This window comes from Platalea leucorodia (genome assembly GCF_965183815.1).
Source record: "Platalea leucorodia genome assembly, chromosome: 9".
Taxonomy (NCBI): domain Eukaryota; kingdom Metazoa; phylum Chordata; class Aves; order Pelecaniformes; family Threskiornithidae; genus Platalea; species Platalea leucorodia.
The window spans coordinates 19,416,199-19,435,021 of NC_138831.1; the positions used below are offsets into that span (position 1 = coordinate 19,416,199).

Genomic DNA, 18,823 nt, shown 5'->3' on the forward strand with positions numbered 1-18,823 from the left:
AGCGGTTAAAACTTTCCCATACTACAAGTCACAAAACCATTATTTCTTGGCAATTGAACTGGTCTGCCATATTAGCCTATCGGTCTTACATGGTTTAATACTATGTGTTTGTAAAAAATAAGTGGAAAGAGTAAGCAGTAAGTTTTAAAGCATTGGTGTTCCCCCCCCCCCGATTTATACAGGGAACATAGTTCTGCTCTTATAGAACAAGTTAATTGTGAAGGTACCATACATTTTTGTACCATACGTGCAATCTGTGTAGCAGTTACTAGAAAAGCTACTAAAGACAGAATGTGATATGCAGTAGGTGACATTTCAGAGTTGACATTTTATCTTTGCCATAGCAAAAAGCCTGCCTATACGCTCATTATTTTGGTCTCCTTTATGAAAAGTTAACTCTTTAAAGCAAAATTTTTTGAAATTGTGTGACTGAAGAGCCTGTAAGCAAGCGCATTTCTCTGAAGATCAAAAGCTCTCTGTTTATGCACCCATAATATTCTGGTTTGCATGCAAACTGTTGTGAGCCATTATATTAGAAAACCTTGATCTTGGTCTTAGTCATGGCTTTCCTGTGCAAGGCAATTTCATGGGGCAGTGATGTTATGAGAATCTATCTATTTAAAGAGACATACGGAAATCCATTTGTCCAGGAAATGTAAAAGTTTCTCAACCAAAACTGTACAAAACCAACTTCAGTATTCTCAGTTGCTTATTTGATGAGGCTGAAGCATATTTCCTCCTCTCCACACAGACATGAGGAACAGTAGAGATGGCATAAGTGAACACCTTCCATAATTTGCTATTAGCTGTTAGGGAGCTAATATATTTGTGTGCCCTATTTGTGTGCCCTAAGTACTAAAATAATTGTACTTAGTTATTGATCAAAGTAATTTAAAAATAGATACAATGTTCTTGCAGTTCTTTTCATTGCCTTTATTAGGGGTTGCAGATGGTAGTGGATGAAGCCTAAATACCAAACAGATCATTAAGTCATGCAACCATACTTTAATTGGCAAGTTAAGAATCATCTGTTAATGCTCTTGTTGGACCTTCTACTTTGCAACAACTTCCTATTTACCTTCTGCTTTATAGAAAATTACTTACCGATACCTTTTTGGTAACCAAACCACAGAGGCAGTGGAAACTCCCTTTCAAGACATTTGTACATCTGCAGTTTGTGAAGAAAAGTCACTTAATCTGATATTGGCAGTGTTCATATCAAACATCAATACGTTTTAACATACTAATCCTCCTCAAAATTATAGACCTCCCTCGCATCACTATCCGTATATTGCTAAATAGGCAAACATTGAATTATTTTTGGCTCATCATTGCACTGCTGTAAATGTTTTCTCTAGTTAAGTTAGCAGTTACCAGTGTTAGAGCAGAGAAGCTTGTTAGTGCATTACAAGGATGTTTGTATTAACTTCCATTCTTCACATTGCTAAAACCCCTAGTTAATAGTTGAAAACTCAGAGACAGTTCACATTCCTTCCTATGCACATACCATTTTGTTTTTCTCTCTCTCGAGCCTTTCCATACAGAAGTGCACGGTAGCTGTATTTCTAAAATACTAAAAAAGGCTTGTTCTGAAACTGGTATTTCAGTTGTTCCCTAGTTTATTTGAAAGTATTCCTACCGTTAGTATGTTTGAGTTATAGGTGCTACCTTTTGTTTGAAAATCTCCAAGTACTTTGCAAAAGTGACTAATTCTTTCTTTGGCTTGTTTTGCAAACTAAAGCTGTTGGTTTCCAACCCTTCCTTCTATGCAGCAAACATTCTGCCATCTTGAGAAAACTGCTTTTCTCTGCTTCGATGGTAGGCAGCAGTATTGAGAAGGAAGCGTGTTATTGGGCCATTATCGGATTTATTATTTGAGGAAATTTTTCATGGAATAAACAGGTATTAAAATTTGCTTCATGGTTGGCTACACTGAGACATTTCATTTGTACATTCTTTTTGCAGACTGGGGCCTGGGCAGTTAATTTAGGGCTATGTATGAAAAGTCTTCCCAGTCTTAGGTTTTTTTTCTTTCTAGACACTGTAAAACAGTCTGACCTAGAGCTGTCAAAGAACTTTTTTGTCTTCTGTCCTGTGATTTGAAAATAAGTTTGTGCTGGAAATTAAAAGTTTTTCTTCTGATGTGTGAAACATGAGAACAGGGTGTTGACCCCCATTTTCATTTCAGAATATTGTTTTCTTTCTGCCCCTCCTTCTCTTGTTGTAGTATTGAAACTAGGTTATAATTCTGTAAAGTAGCTTTAGTTTTAATAGGTGGGAGTTGCAATACGTTTAATGCTTTGCTTGATCTTTGTTTATTCAAATGTAGTTAATGACCTTATTGAGTGAGAACACCCAGGATCACAGAGGTGGCTTGCTGTACTGCTGAGTGTCTTGTGCGGTGTTAGCGGCTTTGGAGGCTTTGGAAACATGTTTGTGTCTTGGTTTTGAATTCTGAATTGCCGTTTTGCTGGCTTCAGTTTCCTGGAGAAAGGGTTAGTGAATTCTTTCCCTAAAATGCTATTAGATGTATCAGAAGGTGAGTAATTTGCATGTAAACTTTTGATATCTCAAGTATCTGACTTCTGGGAGAGGAACATGAACCAAAGAGCTGCATATATTTTGAGTGCGTTTTTCTCTGTGTGTGTTGAGATGAGTGTTGGGGAAGCATGAGATTTTAGAATTTTTCCAAGGCATCTGTGAAAAAATAATAGGGTAAATAGCAGATTTGCTATCGCAGTCTGCATATTGTATAGGTCTAAATTAAGATTTGAAGCAAGTTTCTCTATGGATGAGATGTGTTGGGGCAAGATTGTCATGTTATTAGTAAATAATAATGATGAGGGCTGAAAAGCCAGAACTGGACCTTATAGTTGTAAATGGAGAAGTTGGTATGATTTAATCATTTAACTGAGAAAATACTATTTCTAGAAATTTGGCAGATGTGATAGTTATTTAGTGGCACCTAGCATCTGCTTTAATCTGCACCTAGAAGTACGATTGCACGAATTTAATAAAAACATTTTCCGACTTAATTTTCTTTAAGAAAATCAAACATTTGCAGATGTAGTAATTTCATAAACACAAAGTTGGCAGTGTATTTGGCTGGTAAGGTAGGTAACGTGTTGTGTAGAGCAGAGAAAATTTGATGCAGTTTATAAGTTCACAAGAAATTTGACTTAGATGCTGTATTTTTAAAGATTGGTTTTACTGTGCCTTTGTAATTTAAAAAAAAAAAGAAAAAGAGAAAACCCGTTTTCTAGTTTATTCCCTGTTTCACCACAATGAATGAGATATCAGGTATCTGTGCAGAAGTGTTAACCAAAACACTTATTGAAATTTAAGAAGAAAAAAAAGTACTCTGTACAGCTGAGCACAGACTGTGTTAGCACAGCAGCTCTGCAGATGGTGTGAGCGCTACAAAGACTGTAGTGTGGACCTGGGATTTTTTTTCTCCTGGATTGAAAGGCAGGGCTTGTTAAAATTCTGGTGTTTTTGTTTTAGCACTTTTCTAAAAGACCATTGACTTCATTAATGCCTATGAAAGCCTAGTTCAGCAGAGACATGCTAAAAGCAGCTGCATTGCAGTCCAGCTCAGTGCTCTGCTGAGTGTCAGTCAAAACAGTAGTAGGTGCTGGCTCAGTGGCCGAGGCAGGGCTTCATTCATTTCTTCAGAGGAGCGGGCAAGAAGTCCGTGTCCCGTGGGTGTCCCAGTCTCTGCGCACAGCAGAGCATAACACAGCTGTGGTTTTTCTTACAGCAGAAATGTGTACGCTATCACATGTAGTACACATACCTTTTCATAAAGGTGCTACTAAGGATTTGTAGCACCGGTTTTGACCACTCATGCTAAAGCTTGTAGTGTAACTGCTTGGGGCCAAGATAGGTAATTTGAGATTACGTGCCATCTTTGGGAGCAAATAGTATTGGCTTGTACAATAGCAAATTATTGGTATTGCAGCTTCAGTGTCAGCAGTGTAAAATCCACAAGTACTGAGAATGGATGAGATTATTTTTTTTTTTTAAAGAGAGAAAAATACATAACAATATTAATACTCTGCCTATAAATGAAACATTGTGATGATCACAAAAACCAAAATGATACAACATAGCGAGTTCATGTCACAGAAATGTAGACTTCTGGGAAACTTGTATTTCTGTGAATGGTTTGTTGGGTGTTTTGGGTTTTTTTTTGTACAGATGATCTGTAAAGCAATCCTATCCTGGACCAGGTTAAAGAGCAGTTTTCCTCTGAAGCAGTTCATACCAAGAAGCTCTCCCTTGTGAGGAATAAGCTTTCCTTTTTAATGATTGCTCTGTGAGATTAATATTTTTCTTGACCTGAAGGCACACTGAACTTTCAAACAAAGCCAAGCGCAAGGCAGTAGAACAGCAGAAGAGGACACTGAACAGAAATGTTAGTAGGTTTTGTAATTTATTATAAAGTTTCAGGCAAATCTCAATTTGAGCAACCAATTAACTCAGAAAATGTTTTGCCTGTCCCTGTTTGAAGTGAAGTCCTAGTTCTCAGTTTCTGACAGTAGCACTGTTATCTTTCCTCTGTTCACAAACAGAACCGTGAAATGAGCAGGTTAAAATGAAAAATGAACTCTGAAGATGGTAAATATTTTTTCTATTTTTTCTTTTAAAAAATCCAGTAGGGTTATTCTGGAGGTTGTTTTCTTTTGTCCTTGAACTTTTTAGGTTCAATTGAGATGATTTGACATCTCACCTTGAGGTTTATTGCAGTTCAGCAGAGCCCTAGCTATATTGTTTTAGCAAATGTTTTCCAGGCTGTGGGTTGTATGTTATGCAACTGTAAGGACTGTGAAATACTCAGAAGGACTGGCACTGCAGTTAAATAACGTATACAATGGTATGTTTACGGCATTTCTGGAGAACTGCACTGTCAATTCACAGGCATCCTTAATGGCTCCTTAATGAATATATGGCACAGAGGAGTTCTGGGTGCTTTTGTCAGGTCAGCTGCAAGTTTTGAGAAGGGACCTTGAAATACATGAACAATGTGTCAGTGATAAATATTAACCACAGTTCTCAATAGAGGAAATAGATTATGGTTAATGGTGTGTGCTGAGCCCAAAATGATTAATTTCAGGACCAGGCCGCAGCGGTCACCTGGATTCTAGTTGCTGATTCAGCTGTTTTGTTCATGAGTGTTTCTGACCGTGTGCTGGCCCAGGACAAACATTTCATCTGTGGAAATCCTGGCTTGCTTGGAGGGGGAGGCAAAGGCTTTCCCTTTGCGTGTCTTCCTCCCCCCCATCTCCAACCTCCATCCATACAGTTCTTGGGAAATTTACTTCCTTGCATCTTTGAAATAAAGCCTTTGTTCCCCAGTTGAGTCCATGGTTGGCTGAACTTCTTAAAACTTCTGGAGCAATACACATTGAAGGTAATTTACACATTAAAGATAACTTGTTAAACATGCCCATAGTAAATTGAAATAAACTACGCTATCATTTCAGAGCCATCTCAGCTTCAGGTGCACTTGACTTACAGCTGCTGTCCAAACCTTTCAGCTTCTTCGGAAGCATACAAAAATGTTTTCTGCTATGCTTTGATATATTGGTTGGTTTTGGCAAAGGTACCTAATAAGGCATCTGGCTGTGAAGACTACATTCTCACATGCAGATTTTGAAGTTTTGCTGCGCTCAAGGATTCTTCACAGTTAAAGTATGTTTAAGGGAAGTGGGTTTTTTCTTTTTCCTTTTTTTTTTTCCTTTGTACAAACTAAGTGATTAGTTTATTAATTACCCTCTCAAAAAATAGATGCCAGTCGAATGTATTTCTGTTAAATTTGGCGTCTGTGTTCCAGACAGGGAAGAAACACCACACTTTCACATATCCTGATCAAGTTTTGTCAGAGAATTTTGCATACAGTATCAACAATACTAAGTTGCTACAAGTATTTCAGCATGAGGAGAAGCTGTGTCCTGTTCACCTGGTGAATCCTGGTAGTTCCTCACTAAAAACTGGTTTATTTGTGTTACAGACTTTAGGGAGGTTTTTGTCCCTTAATCTGCTCCATCACAGGTTATGTCCTCAGAATACATGCTATAAAGCAACACACCTTTCTCTGCTTTGTTGCTGTTACTGATTAAATCACCCTTATGAAGATATCCTTTTCATGCAGCAAACAATACGCAGTATTACTGACTCTCAACAACATCGTTTTCTTTGCATGTACGTTTCAGCGTGTGGTTTCCCTGAAGCATTTGAGGACAGTGGGTGAGGCCTGTGTATTTGCTCAGCAGGATTAAACAAAGAGATAGTACTGTTTGCAGACTTCGACAAGCTGAAGTGCAGCAGCTGATGGGAGTTTTTGTTGGGTGAACTCCGTAGCCTGTTTGAACAGCAGAAATGAATCCTGTTCCCTGGAGGGGAAGAGGTAACTCAGTGGCGTACATAGTGCCAGGGTGTCGTAGTGCATGTCGTGGGCTCTTTTCAGGGGGAGGCAGGATGGGTTTTTCTCTGAACCAGATGGCCAGTTTCTCAGAAAAGTGCATTAATACCTAGTGGCAAAACCCGGGGGCCTTTTTTGATCTTTCTTTTCACTAATTAGGCTTAATGTTTCCTTAATCTCTGAGCTGACGTTGTCCTTTCTTTTCGACAACAGTACTTGCTGCTGCAGTCTGGCTGCCGTTGGCTGTGACTGATAAATTGGTTCAGGACACTCGAAATGGTATCAAATGATAGATTTTATTCCAGGTTCAGCAGTCTGTTGGAATAGCAGTGGTGGCAGCCAGCTAATAAAATGACAAAAAGCAAGTGCAGCTAGCAACAAGAAAAACAGAGCTCCTGGGTAACTTTGTAGTAAGCTCAAGCATTGCGGTTAGTGTGACTTGGCAAAGGAAACAAATCTGTTTCTATTGGTATAAAAAGCAAAGCTCTCACTGATATTGATAAAAGGCAGCGATGCAATGGAGCAAATAAAAACCGATTGTATTGACAGTAGGAAAAATGCTCTTCTGGCTTTTTTCTTTCTCCATTGTTGTGGAAGCTCCCACCCTGCAAACGGCAATCTCCTGTTACCTGAACTTTGCAGCGCTTTCAACCTGTGAACCATGTCCACATTTCTTCTGGATTGGGACCCACGAGCTGCTGGCCAGAGCTGATGCGGTTAGCAGTTGATCAGCTCCCCATTGCTGATTCAAGCCTTTATCTTTTCCTGCTGGATGGGATTGTCCCTCAACAGCTCCTCTCTATTGACAAGAAACATGTCCTAGGGTTAAATTGCCAGTTACCCAATCTCTTGATGCACCTTCATAGGGTTACCTCTGTTGCAAACTCTTATTATTTTCAGAATGTGTAAGTAAGACTATATAGTCTCAGTTGTGGCTGAAAGATAGAGACACAAAATACTCATTTTTGTAAGAAAAACTCAGAAGCTTCCTTGGATATGAGTGGAAATAACTATAACCTGTCATGAAGGACCTGTATGAGCCAGTCGGACTCGGAGCCTGAGAATTTTTGTTGTTGTTTTATTTCTTAGCTAATACTATGTGTAACTTCTATGTAATATAGATGCTACAGTATATACTACAGTATGTACTATTACTACTATAGTATTTTATAATTCTATCTACTGTAACCCCATGGGGGCTAGGAAGGGAGAGGAATGAGACTGAGACATGTTGACGGATATAGCATTAACATTCTGAGATAGCATAATGGAAATGTCTAATTGAAAATCTCATTTGTCCTCACTGCTTACTGATCCCGGAGGCTGGAAGAAACCCATTTTACAGTAATATAGTCTGGTGGTGACTCGGGAGGTCCCGCAGCACTTCACCTGCATTTCTGCTGTAGTCCTGGTTCGGGAGGGCATGTGGAGCAGCAGCATGAAAAGCCTTTGCTGAAGGAGAAGACCCTCATGCTTCCAATAAAGCGTTTATTTCTCTTGCACATAAATCACATAACATATAGGAGATTATATTTTTTTCAAGAAGCAACTGTGGTTGTCATTTCTCTAGCAAGACTGTACTCCATTCCTGCTTCTTCCTCTCAGCTCATTTGCTGAAGGCTTCTTCTGAATGAGCAGGAGAGGGAAGCACTTGCAAACAAGGACACGGAGACGCCTTAGGAAGCAGCGCGTGCATGTGTTCCACCCTTGTTGGATGGAAAGTCTGCAGAATGCAGGTGTAAAATAAATAGAAACACAAGTCTGAAACAGAAAAGCAAACTGAACTTTTTGGAGAAGCAAATATTAATCATTGTAATGCCTTAAAGTATTAAAAGTGTGTTGTCTTGTCTCCCCCTTAGACTGCAAACAGTCAATGAGGGAAGAGGAGGGGACAGTAACTATGAACAGGAGAGGAGCTATCAAGCAAGCCAAAATCCACTACATCAAAAATCATGAATTTATTGCTACCTTCTTTGGACAACCCACATTTTGCTCTGTCTGCAAAGACTTCGTATGGTAAGAAGGAAACACTAAGCTTCCCCCACTCCCAAGGGCCAAATAACTGCAAAATTTGCTTCAGGTATATTGAGACAAAACATGACATGTAAATTCATATGTGTTGGGAAATGGAAATTATATATTTACTAAGAGCACTGTTATACCTAAGAACTATAGTTGTCTCTTTCACATTAAAAAAATAGAATATTTTTGTCACTGAAATAATTGGCAAAAATTCCATTGGCATCAAGTGAGGTCTGGCCCGTGATCAACAGCAGCTCTTTCACAAGAGAGTGAGGTGGGTGGATCTGAGAAAATAATGCTCAGACTTTGAGATGTGAAGTGGCTGATAGCAGAGTAAAGACCCATAGAGAGCAAGAAGCTGGATCCCTTTCGTAGTAAGGCCATTTTCATAGTAAGTCAGATCAGGAGGACTTCCCGTGTGATTGAAACCTTGTCTTTTCTGGGTTTCCCTCCTAATTTTCTGGTCTATCAAAACACACTACCTTATCTTCTAAACCTTGCTTTCCGAAGACAGAGAATTCTGAATAGCAGAATTTAGACGAGTTTATTAATTGGAACAAATATTCCCATAGACAATGATTGATTGGTTGACATGGTAAAAATAAAAAAACCCCCACCTTTTATGCCAGCAAATGTATGTTTTTGATTTCCTTCTTTATAATTTTTTTTTTCAGGGGACTCAACAAGCAGGGATACAAATGTAGGCGTAAGTTGATTTTACCTTTTTCTTGTACTACTTTCCACGTGAATCTGTAGATCTAATAGTTACTGCTGAAAAATCTTCTGTAAATATGCATGGCACAGTGCATCATCACCATAGGTAGTAGTAGATGTTAAACATCAGTTTTGCACAATAACCTAAGGCTGTCTAATTATGATTCCTGAGTTTTTAGTATCAAGATTTAGACTTGGCTGTTCTTCTCGTAAGTGTGTAATGCTGTTGAAAAGTTGCACTCATTTATGACAGCAGTTTTTGTGACACCTTTTCTAAAATGAATTACAACTATTGAGGGGTTTTACAGCTGAATTGAAAAGCACTTTTGACTTAGCATAGATCTCTGTGCGTTACTCCAAACAGTAGGGGAGATATCAAAGGGTAAAACTCAAAAGCATAATATTGCCCTCCTGTTAGTGGCATTTTCTATGGAGGCAGATTTAGTTTAGAAATAGAGGTTATGATAAAAGAAAATTGAGGGAATCAGCTTAAAAAAGATCATCTTGATAGAAAAGAAAGGTTTTGGAGTATACAGTATGCTGGAAAGGAGTGTATTTTTCACATTATGCTATGAAATGCGAACACCTCATCCCATGTATTTATTATCTGAAGGAATGCTTTTTTTTCTTGTGCATGTCTTGAAGAATGCAATGCTGCTATTCACAAGAAATGCATTGATAAAATCATTGGGAGGTGTACTGGTACTGCAGCCAACAGCAGGGACACAATGGTAAGAGCTGGAACAATATAGTTAGAGTATAATGATGTAATTAAACACTCCTGAATTAACAAAACCTTGTATAGAAACAGCCAAGTCCATTTGGGAGGTGCTTGGCTGCACAACCCAAGGTACTGTCTTCTCTTGAAGATTGTATGTAACATGTAGTGGATGAAACTTTAAAGCCCTACAAGGGGGTGGGTAGTATTTGATGGGCAGATTCTTTCCCTGCTAGATGAGGGATGTTGTAGCTTTGCAAGATCCAGACTGTTTTCTCTAAGAAGCTGCTCCTGTTTTGGGTAAAGTGCCTCACCCCTCTCCCTGCCCTCAGTTTCAAAAGGAACGTTTCAACATTGACATGCCTCATCGCTTCAAAGTTTACAACTACATGAGCCCGACCTTCTGCGACCATTGCGGCAGCCTGCTCTGGGGGCTGGTCAAACAAGGACTCAAATGTGAAGGTACGGAGGAGGAGGGAGGGCGGCTGGGACCTCTCCATGCTTTTCCAGTGGAGTGTCTCTCCCTCCACCCCCCACTAGAGATTAGCTATTGCTGCACACTGCATTCGGATGTGTGTTATATGGAACAGGAGTCCTCTCATCCATGTGTGGTTGAAAAAGCTTTTCTACTAGAGAGAGACAGTTACGCACTTGGCTTGTGTGACAGCTCAGCCAAGGTGAGCTTCTAATGCAGTCAGAAAACATGCTGCAGAGGTGTGATCTTGAGTATAATCAAAATTACTACTTTGGGAATAGCTGAAATTTGGTGCATCTGACTCAAGGTAGTGCCTAAAAGTGTATTGAAAGTGTTTACTGTAAATACCATTTTTATAATTCTGCCACAAAAAAGGCAAGATGATCTTCATTGTAACAGATTTTTAGAATAAAGTAATGATGATTGGAGCTTTTTTCCTTTTGAACAATTTTTGTAGCCTTCATTGAGCTAGATTAAAACTGCAATTTTATTAATAATGATAGATCCATGTCCAGTCTGGTCTTATAACAAGGTTTCTGAACTGCACGGAGAAACAGCCCTTTTCGTTGTAATGTCAAAGAGTATTTTCCTGGTGCTTGCATAACCGTCTTTACATTTCTTTTAGAATGCGGGATGAATGTGCATCATAAATGCCAGAAGAAGGTGGCAAACTTATGTGGAATAAACCAGAAGTTGCTAGCTGAAGCTTTAAATCAAGTTAGCCAGGTATGCTTTATTGCCACGTGTCAGGTAATTAGTTGTTTTCAGAGCATTTTTGGGGTTTTACTTTATTTTTCCCCTATCACTTCTATGGGGAACTGAGTTTGGAACAGAGGAAATAGAAACATTTTTAATTTGACCCATAAAGAGACTAACGAAGATGTTGATAGCTTAAAGCTGAAATGGGGGGGAGGGAAATCCCACCTGACAAAGAATTTTTTAAAAGCTGTGTGGTTTCCTGAAATCCAACTTTGTTCTTCTGTGGTGCCAAGGTTATTCTCTCCCTTTCTGTTTGTTTAAACAGTGGTATCTTAACACTGAAGTCTGTTTTTCCATGCTTCAACTTTAGAATTCCACTTGAATGCTAAAATTAAATAAATAAGGAGAAATATACCAGATAGTCTCAATTTTTATTAATCTGATATATACACACAGAAAACTCCTCTGGAATTAACACTGGCCCCATAGTTTACATTGTTCATCTTCTGCTGCAGCATGGCTGTCTCTTGTGGTTGACTTCTGACTTGCAAATAAAGATTTCAAATAAAGATTCAGACACAAGCTCTGAAATAAAACAGGAAAATATATCACAAAAGCCAACGGTATTTCCTCTGAGCTGAGTGTTCCTAAGCTTTCACAGGATATTTACCTTTAATAATTTTGCAACAAACAATACAACGTAGACTGTTCAGGAATTTCAATTACTTATTTTCTTGCAGTGAAGGAAGTAAAACAATTGGCTGATCTGAAGCTGTAAAGACTGTGCCTAAATAGTCTATGAACCAGACTTCTTCAGAAAAGATATGTACTAGGAGTTAATAATTAAAAAGAAAAGTTTATACTGCCATCATGTTACATTTAACAGCTATTGTTACAAGTATTTCTAAAGTAATAGTGCAAATATAATTTCAAATGTTTCCCTCCTCTTCAGAAATCTACACGAAGGTCCGATTCTGGATCTGTAGAAAGCGTTGGTATTTATCAAGATTTTGATAAGAAACCTAGAGCTCCAGGAGGAGATGCAACAGGTGAGAAAAGCTACAGTGTTTTAATTTAGCCATTGACCTACCAGACTACACAAATGAACAATTAAAGTAGTTATTCATTCTTGCCTTATGTTAGACCATTTTTTTTAATAAGCGCTGTTAAAAAAATATACGCATGTATTTCTTCTTATCTTTTCCTAGCCACACAAAATGCTTACATACCTTTTGACAGATACCTGTAGCTTTTAGTCCATGAGCATACCCACCTTTCTGCAAAATGCTTGCTTTACTCACTGTAGCACAGTTCCCCGTGATGGAACTGGAGGGTGCCTCGCTCACCAGACACACACGTACGACGTGCTTCCATCCCTCCTGTAACTGAAATGTCATGCACGTTGTTAATTATCTTGACTTGTTCACAAACCATTAGAAACCAATGATAAGTACCGTCTATTTTAGGATGTAAGTAGCCAAAATACTACTTGAGATTGAATGGCTGAAATAGTTTAAGTAGTACCTGGAATCCTCTCTCTACAGGTTCAGAGTAAGGTGGTTGTTTTTTTTTTTTTTTTTTTACTGTTGCTAAAGAGGTCTAGCATGGTATAAGCCTTATTTTCGTAACTGCTAGCTGCATTCTCTTAGTGCCAGGAGGCACACAAGGCACGAACATCGTTCTTCCACTTCGATCGGTCTTCGGCTGCGTGCCGTGCCGCTCTCAACCTCCACCATCCGACGCCAGGTCGTTTTTGGACGACCCCGCTTTCTTCTTCCCTCTGGAGTCCACCCAAGGGCCACAGCGCAGTCTTCTGTCAGTTTTTTCAGGACATGACCGATCCAGCTCCATCTCCTCCTCCTCACTTCGTTACTGATTTTCTCCATCCCCACCATTTCTGATGCTCGTCATTTCTGCAACTTTTTATTTTTTTTCCGGGAGGAGGTAGTTGGCCTCCTGCCCAACCCCCATGACTTGGAGGGCCAGTGGTTTTTCTGTGAGGGTGGCCTTCCCTTAGGCTGAGTTGGTTCACGGCACCTTCTTCAATTTTATCTGGTGCACCCTCCAGAGAGGGATCCCCTATCCACCACCCAGGGGACGCGCCTTCTAGCCGTGCAGCCCCAGCCGAAGGTTCGTAACTGCTAACCTATGATAATTTATGCAAAAACAAATGGAACAGCAGAAGTTACTTTTTACCAGATGGAAATCACCAGACTCAGTAAGGGATAATGTGTGCGTTTGGAGTGGTACAGGATTTTACTTATTCATCCATACATTCAGCTAATTCTGTTGAAATGCCCAGTAAGAAAATTATTTTTGTATTACTTATCATACTTGTTCTGGTTTGCCAGAACAGAGGGGGGAAAAAAAAAAAAAAAACACAACCAAAAAAAACTCTTGCAAAGGTGGTTTGGTTTAATACTAAGTCAGGGTGCAGCCACTGTGATTCCTCCCTGGGTTATCGCAGATGCTGGGCAGCTTACGGGGCATACACGCTATCATCTCATGGTATCATCAGTGTCTTGTTAGTGACCCAGCAGATCTGTGCAGCGGAGGTCAAAAAAAAAAGTACAGTTATTAATTTTAGGATATAATCAGGATTAACTTGTATGATCATGCTGCTTAGGCCACATTGGGCATAAATCAGATCTTTTTATGGCTTCTCTACTTAGGCTGAGGGACTAGCCTGTTCTGTTAACAGAAGAAAAATAATTTGTTTACAAGCAGTCCTTGTAAAGTATGTTTTTCTCCAAATTCTGCTCTGTATCTTAGTTATAGGGGAAAGTTAGGGCCTTTGATTTTTGTAATGCCTGTCTTAAGTACTGCTTAAACCCAGCATTAAAAACCATTACAGATTCAATTCAAATCCAACACTACCAAGTATGCTCACGTAATTTAAACTGTGTTACAAACTACAGGAGTTGACCCTTATGTTCAGACTCGCCAGTATTCCAGCAGCAGATGCACTGAAATAGCATGTCAATACTTAATTCTTCGCAGGGGATCTGAGTCATGCAGTATTTCCGCATATATTGAACTGTAACTCCCTGTTTCAATTAGCAGATAACAGCGAGTATGATAAACTCTGGGAGGGAAGCACAGCCAAGAGAGCATCACGAATTGCAAGCAGGAGAAAATTCAACATAGACAGCTTTGTCTTCCATAAAGTACTAGGGAAAGGAAGTTTTGGAAAGGTATGTAACAAACTTACAGAGGTTAAGGTGATGGCCTTGCTTGATCTCTGCACTGTGATGGGCTATTTCCATTAACCAGAAAGGTCTTACTGTTACAGCTGCTTGGGTAGATAATCTTTTAACAGAATCAAATATAGCTGTCTTTGTCAAAGACACTAGAAATTCATCCAGTGAATCTTGTCTAAACTCAGAAGTGATTCATAATGCACAACGGTTTTTCTATTATTTAGTACCAAGGCAGAGGAATTGCCCTTTACGCACCACAGTGCAAAAGGATGTTTTATGTTCATACACTCCGTACAGAAACAGAGACCTGGAGTGCTCCAGTGCGATGGCAGGGGGAGATGTGGGAGAGCGGCATGACCTCTGCAGATTTGTCTGCTGTTGTCTGCGAAACTACAGCTCTAATGAAGGAGCAGGCTTCTACATGTCTTCTGTTTATACACTCACAAGACGTTGACAGAAAAACTGCCCTGGAAGCTGCTGTGTGTGTTACGTGGTCCTTGAGCTCCATCTCCTCATCTCTATGCCCAGCAACTTCACCTTCCCAAATCTTGCTCATCTTCCCATTTAAATGCCTTTTAATTGTCATTGCACCTGCTGTAAGCACCTTTGACTTTCCCTTACTGATCCCAACAGCAACAGTCTTTCCTACATGTGCTGCAATCTCATCTTTTATTTTTTGTAGGTTCTGCTTGCTGAGCTGAAAGGGAAGAATGAATTCTTTGCTATCAAAGCTCTGAAAAAAGATGTGGTGCTAATTGATGATGATGTGGAATGTACCATGGTGGAAAAGCGGGTCCTCGCACTTGCATGGGAAAACCCATTTCTCACACATCTTTACTGCACGTTTCAGACAAAGGTAAAAAAAGCCCAGTGGCGACAGCAATGCAACAGATTTAGCCTTTTAATGGATGCTCTTACCTGCAGTCAAGTGAAAGTAACTTAGTGATGCAAGAATTCAACTTCCTTCTCTTGTGCTCTGTGCAGTAGTTCACAGGCCTTGTGGAAAGTAACTACGAGTATGACTCCCACATACGTTGATGAGAACAGAATGAGATCAGAAAAACATCTATGCAACCAGGAATAAGAGGCAGTTTAATTTAAATCCTTGATCTTAGCTTTACCCTCAGTGAGGGGGAAAAAGATGACCGTCACAGGTAGAAGTCAGTAAGTCTATTTAAATGTGTGTTTTCATTAAAGTCTAGAAATTCACAGAATATAAGATCACCTACTGAGCTTCACAATACAAGACTAGGCTACTCAAATCTGTAGGAGCCTCATACACTCTTAGGGGTTCATGAAATAGAGAAATACTTCAGGAGAGGAGGAAAGTGGCTGTTTGGTCACCAGTAGCCACATGGCTACTTCATATACAGTTGCAATAGCATCAGTAATTTTTCCTTTCTCTGGTTATTTGCAAACAGGATCATCTGTTCTTCGTTATGGAGTTCCTGAACGGGGGAGACCTGATGTTCCACATACAAGACAAGGGGCGTTTTGATCTCTACAGAGCAACGTAAGTCCACAACCCTTCGGTCCCTATCTCCATGAATGATTTTAGTCTCTGTGGTTTTACTGCTTCTAGTTCTGCACCACTTACCTGCAGTCTTCCACTCATGTTTCAGTGGCAGGTGATTGAAAATGTATTTCTCGATACTGGTTTCATACAGTGAAGCAGCTCACTTCACTTAACCATGTGTGGAGTTAGGATTTTTTTTAAATTACATAGCAGTGTGATGTTTTACTTTAAGGGATGCTTGTACCTAGAGATGCTAGGTAAACTGCAATATGAGCCAGCACTGAAAAGCAAAAAGTACAGTGTCCTTTAGGACAGTATCTTGATGGAAAACTTGGAAAACGGGGGGGGGACGACATGACAACTTACAGTATTTACTAGTATTGCTAAGTTGACGTGATACTACCCTTATGGGTCAGGGCAGGCTCTATTCCCACTCTCCCCAGAAAAAATGTGAAAAAGGCCCCTCCAGCTTACCTGCATTTCAGCAAACGTCTGTGCATCTGTCAGCCTCTCCTGGCATCCTCTGTCCCTATTTCTGAAGTTTTGGGGTCAACGTTCATTCTGCTATACAGAAGTAGAAATAGTTTTGTATTTGTTTAACAAAAAAACCAACCAAACAAACACAAAACTTCTAATACATTTCCTGGGGGAGAGAAAAGTATTCTTTCAGCATTTTCCTTCATATTCTCTGGCTTATCACCTCCTTTTTGAGGAGAAAGCCCCTGAAGCAATGCTACTTTTCAGTCTGTCTGCTGCAACGGCGCAGGTGCGGAAGGAGATAGGTGAGGTCCGTTTCTAACTTAGCCATTAGCGCACAGTCCCTCCTAAAGCAATCCTGTGAGTACTGAGCTCCCAGTAGCTGTGTCTCAAAAGGCATGTGCATCTCTCTCTCTAAATACATACAAGGACTGTTAAAGGGCAGAAAAGGGACAATGTTTCCTAATGGAAGTGGAATGAAGCATTAAGGCAAGTTGCTGTTCCCTCTGCTGTGTGGCATTAGATAACACAGATGTGTGGTGAAGGGATTAACTTGAAGATTACAGCAGCCAGCTATGTAAATACAGGCATACTAGTATTTAAAGGGGTGTAAGATACTTCTCACTCCATGCAGAGATGCTTATGGCACCTCTTTTGGCCAGCTGCATTGACTATGTCTTAACTGAGCAAGACAGATTAAAGGGTATTTTGGTCTTTTCAGGTTTTACGGAGCTGAAATTTTATGCGGGCTACAGTTTCTTCACAGCAAAGGCATCATTTATAGGTGAGTACCAACTAGCGCCAGTGTGGAACCTGTGAATTGTCTTAGCACTTCATGCATCTTTGAGTTACTGACTGATGTAACATGTAAAAGCTGTCTGTCAGAGACCTGATGTTATTCCGAGAGCATTAACATGCCTGAGATGAATCTATATCTGTGTGTCTTTTCCTTGGCAACCAGAATGATGGAATGTTATTTGTGTTACACAAAAGTGGTTTTGTTTCAGTTATTTTTAAACACTGCCTTCAAATCATGAGTCCATATAGTTTGGAGGCAAGGGAGAGGGTCCTTGAGGCTGTCAATTCCTCTGGCCTTGTGAAAACCACTGAGGTGAAAGTTGTCTGCTTTTGCCTTCCCTTGAAAGCACGATATTGATGATATTGATGCTTCTCCCTCACCAGGTTGAAACATCAGGGGCCAGGTCCTGATCAGCTGCTTCTTACTGTAAACACCCACACTACAAGAGATCAGAAGTTTATTTTAATGTCGTTTTTCTCTCAATTTCCTTTCTCTGGCCTTTTCACCCCACCCCCAGCTTCAGAGCACCGTGTGGTAACTCCTTGCTCAGGCAGCTCTTACCTCTGTAACAAAGAGGTACAAAGCATAACGGCTGCGTGCTTGAGAGCATGGTACGCAAGGCCTTAGGTGAAGGTGCCCCAAAACATCTCCCTCTATAGAAACAGGCAGCATCCATTGGAGCATCCATCCTTTAAAGCAATTTTCTGAAGTTAAGACACTAGTAAAAAAGTTTTTGGAAAGAGGCTGAACATCACAGGAATCCTCCTTGGTGAAGAAAGACGGTTCTTACAAGCCTATCTGCCTCTCAGAGAAGGCAGCCATAACCCAGGAAGGTACTTAACACACCCAACTGTATTCCCACTGCCTCCTGCAGGTTTTTATGCAGGAAAGGATCAACCTTCAGGATATGTTGTCATCAGCATGATGACATCCTTCCATCCCAGATTTGCTGGAGCATTTTTAGGCTTGCTGTTAAATTTCCCTATGTTAAATTAGAATGTTCCTGGAGGGAGATTTCACAGGCTGAAGTATTTTCAGAGAAATGGTACCATTTTCCAACAAGACACCAGCAAAATCAAAGGTACTTTTTTTTTCCCCCGTCTCACAGAGGATGTTTACCAGTATAGTCACAGAACCTGACTGGAGCAGTTTTAGGTAGCCGTTGCATGTAAGTGCACACCCATGCAAAAGATTTTTAGAACCTGTGGTACCTAGGTAAGTGTGGTGCCCTAAGTTACAGTGAGTTTTCCCCATCTCAGATATATTCAATTTACTCAGGTGAACAGCAGCTCATGTCCAAACATGGAAGGATTTATGGTGCGTTGCATTAGATCAGGGACTCTTGGTTCGAGCTGCAGCTCACGTCTGAGCCGTGTAAGTAGCTGATACGGGGAACTTCAGTTACCAAGGAGAAAAGACTGCGGTGTTCTCATGTAAAATTATCTGCTCTATTCAAGTCTTTCTTGGTAAGCAGAAGGGCTGTTCAGTTTCTCTTCAGCCTGCCCTCCTTGGTATGTGCTTTTGCAGCCAGATGGACAAAAAATGCATCACAGTCAAAGGGAGGGAATGTAGGTTTTGGAAACTGCTCTTAAAAAGCTCTTACTTGATTGAATAGTGTTATTCTGAAAAAAGACACGAATAGGACACTTCACAGACTGTGGCTGCAACACGTAAACCCCCTTGTGCTCTAACTAGGAACAAGTCACAGGTTGTATTAAAAATCGGGCAGATTTCAAACATTCATGCTCCTGCCAAATACTCTGTGACTCCAACAATCCT

At 40.1% G+C, this 18,823-nt stretch overlaps 2 protein-coding genes across 10 annotated transcripts in view; one reads left to right on the plus strand and one right to left on the minus strand.

Moving 5' to 3' along the window:
- PRKCD (protein kinase C delta) overlaps positions 1-18,823 on the plus strand; it is a 69,120-nt gene that overhangs the window by 46,708 nt on the left and 3,589 nt on the right. The window contains exons 5-14 of one of the 2 annotated variants that reach the window (XM_082322284.1): positions 8,284-8,440; positions 9,121-9,152; positions 9,806-9,891; positions 10,211-10,340; positions 10,979-11,079; positions 12,005-12,101; positions 14,113-14,246; positions 14,935-15,108; positions 15,674-15,765; positions 16,967-17,029. In XM_082322284.1, the coding sequence (XP_082178410.1) occupies positions 8,284-8,440; positions 9,121-9,152; positions 9,806-9,891; positions 10,211-10,340; positions 10,979-11,079; positions 12,005-12,101; positions 14,113-14,246; positions 14,935-15,108; positions 15,674-15,765; positions 16,967-17,029 (1,066 nt within the window). The remainder of the gene's footprint in view (positions 1-8,283; positions 8,441-9,120; positions 9,153-9,805; positions 9,892-10,210; positions 10,341-10,978; positions 11,080-12,004; positions 12,102-14,112; positions 14,247-14,934; positions 15,109-15,673; positions 15,766-16,966; positions 17,030-18,823) is intronic. The other variant, XM_082322285.1, reaches the window with a different exon arrangement.
- LOC309595399 (6-phosphofructo-2-kinase/fructose-2,6-bisphosphatase 4-like) overlaps positions 12,159-18,823 on the minus strand; it is a 64,671-nt gene continuing 58,006 nt past the window's right edge. For 2 of the 8 annotated variants that reach the window (XR_014229233.1, XR_014229235.1), the window contains exons 17-21: positions 16,243-16,332; positions 15,850-16,048; positions 15,171-15,318; positions 12,577-13,198; positions 12,161-12,437 (exon numbers count right to left, since the gene is read on the minus strand). The gene's annotated coding sequence lies outside the window, so the exon portion shown is untranslated. Of the gene's footprint in view, positions 12,438-12,576; positions 13,595-15,170; positions 15,319-15,849; positions 16,333-17,424; positions 17,484-17,605; positions 17,734-18,823 lie in introns of all 8 variants that reach the window. The other 6 variants (XR_014229231.1, XR_014229234.1, XR_014229230.1 and 3 more) reach the window with 6 other exon arrangements.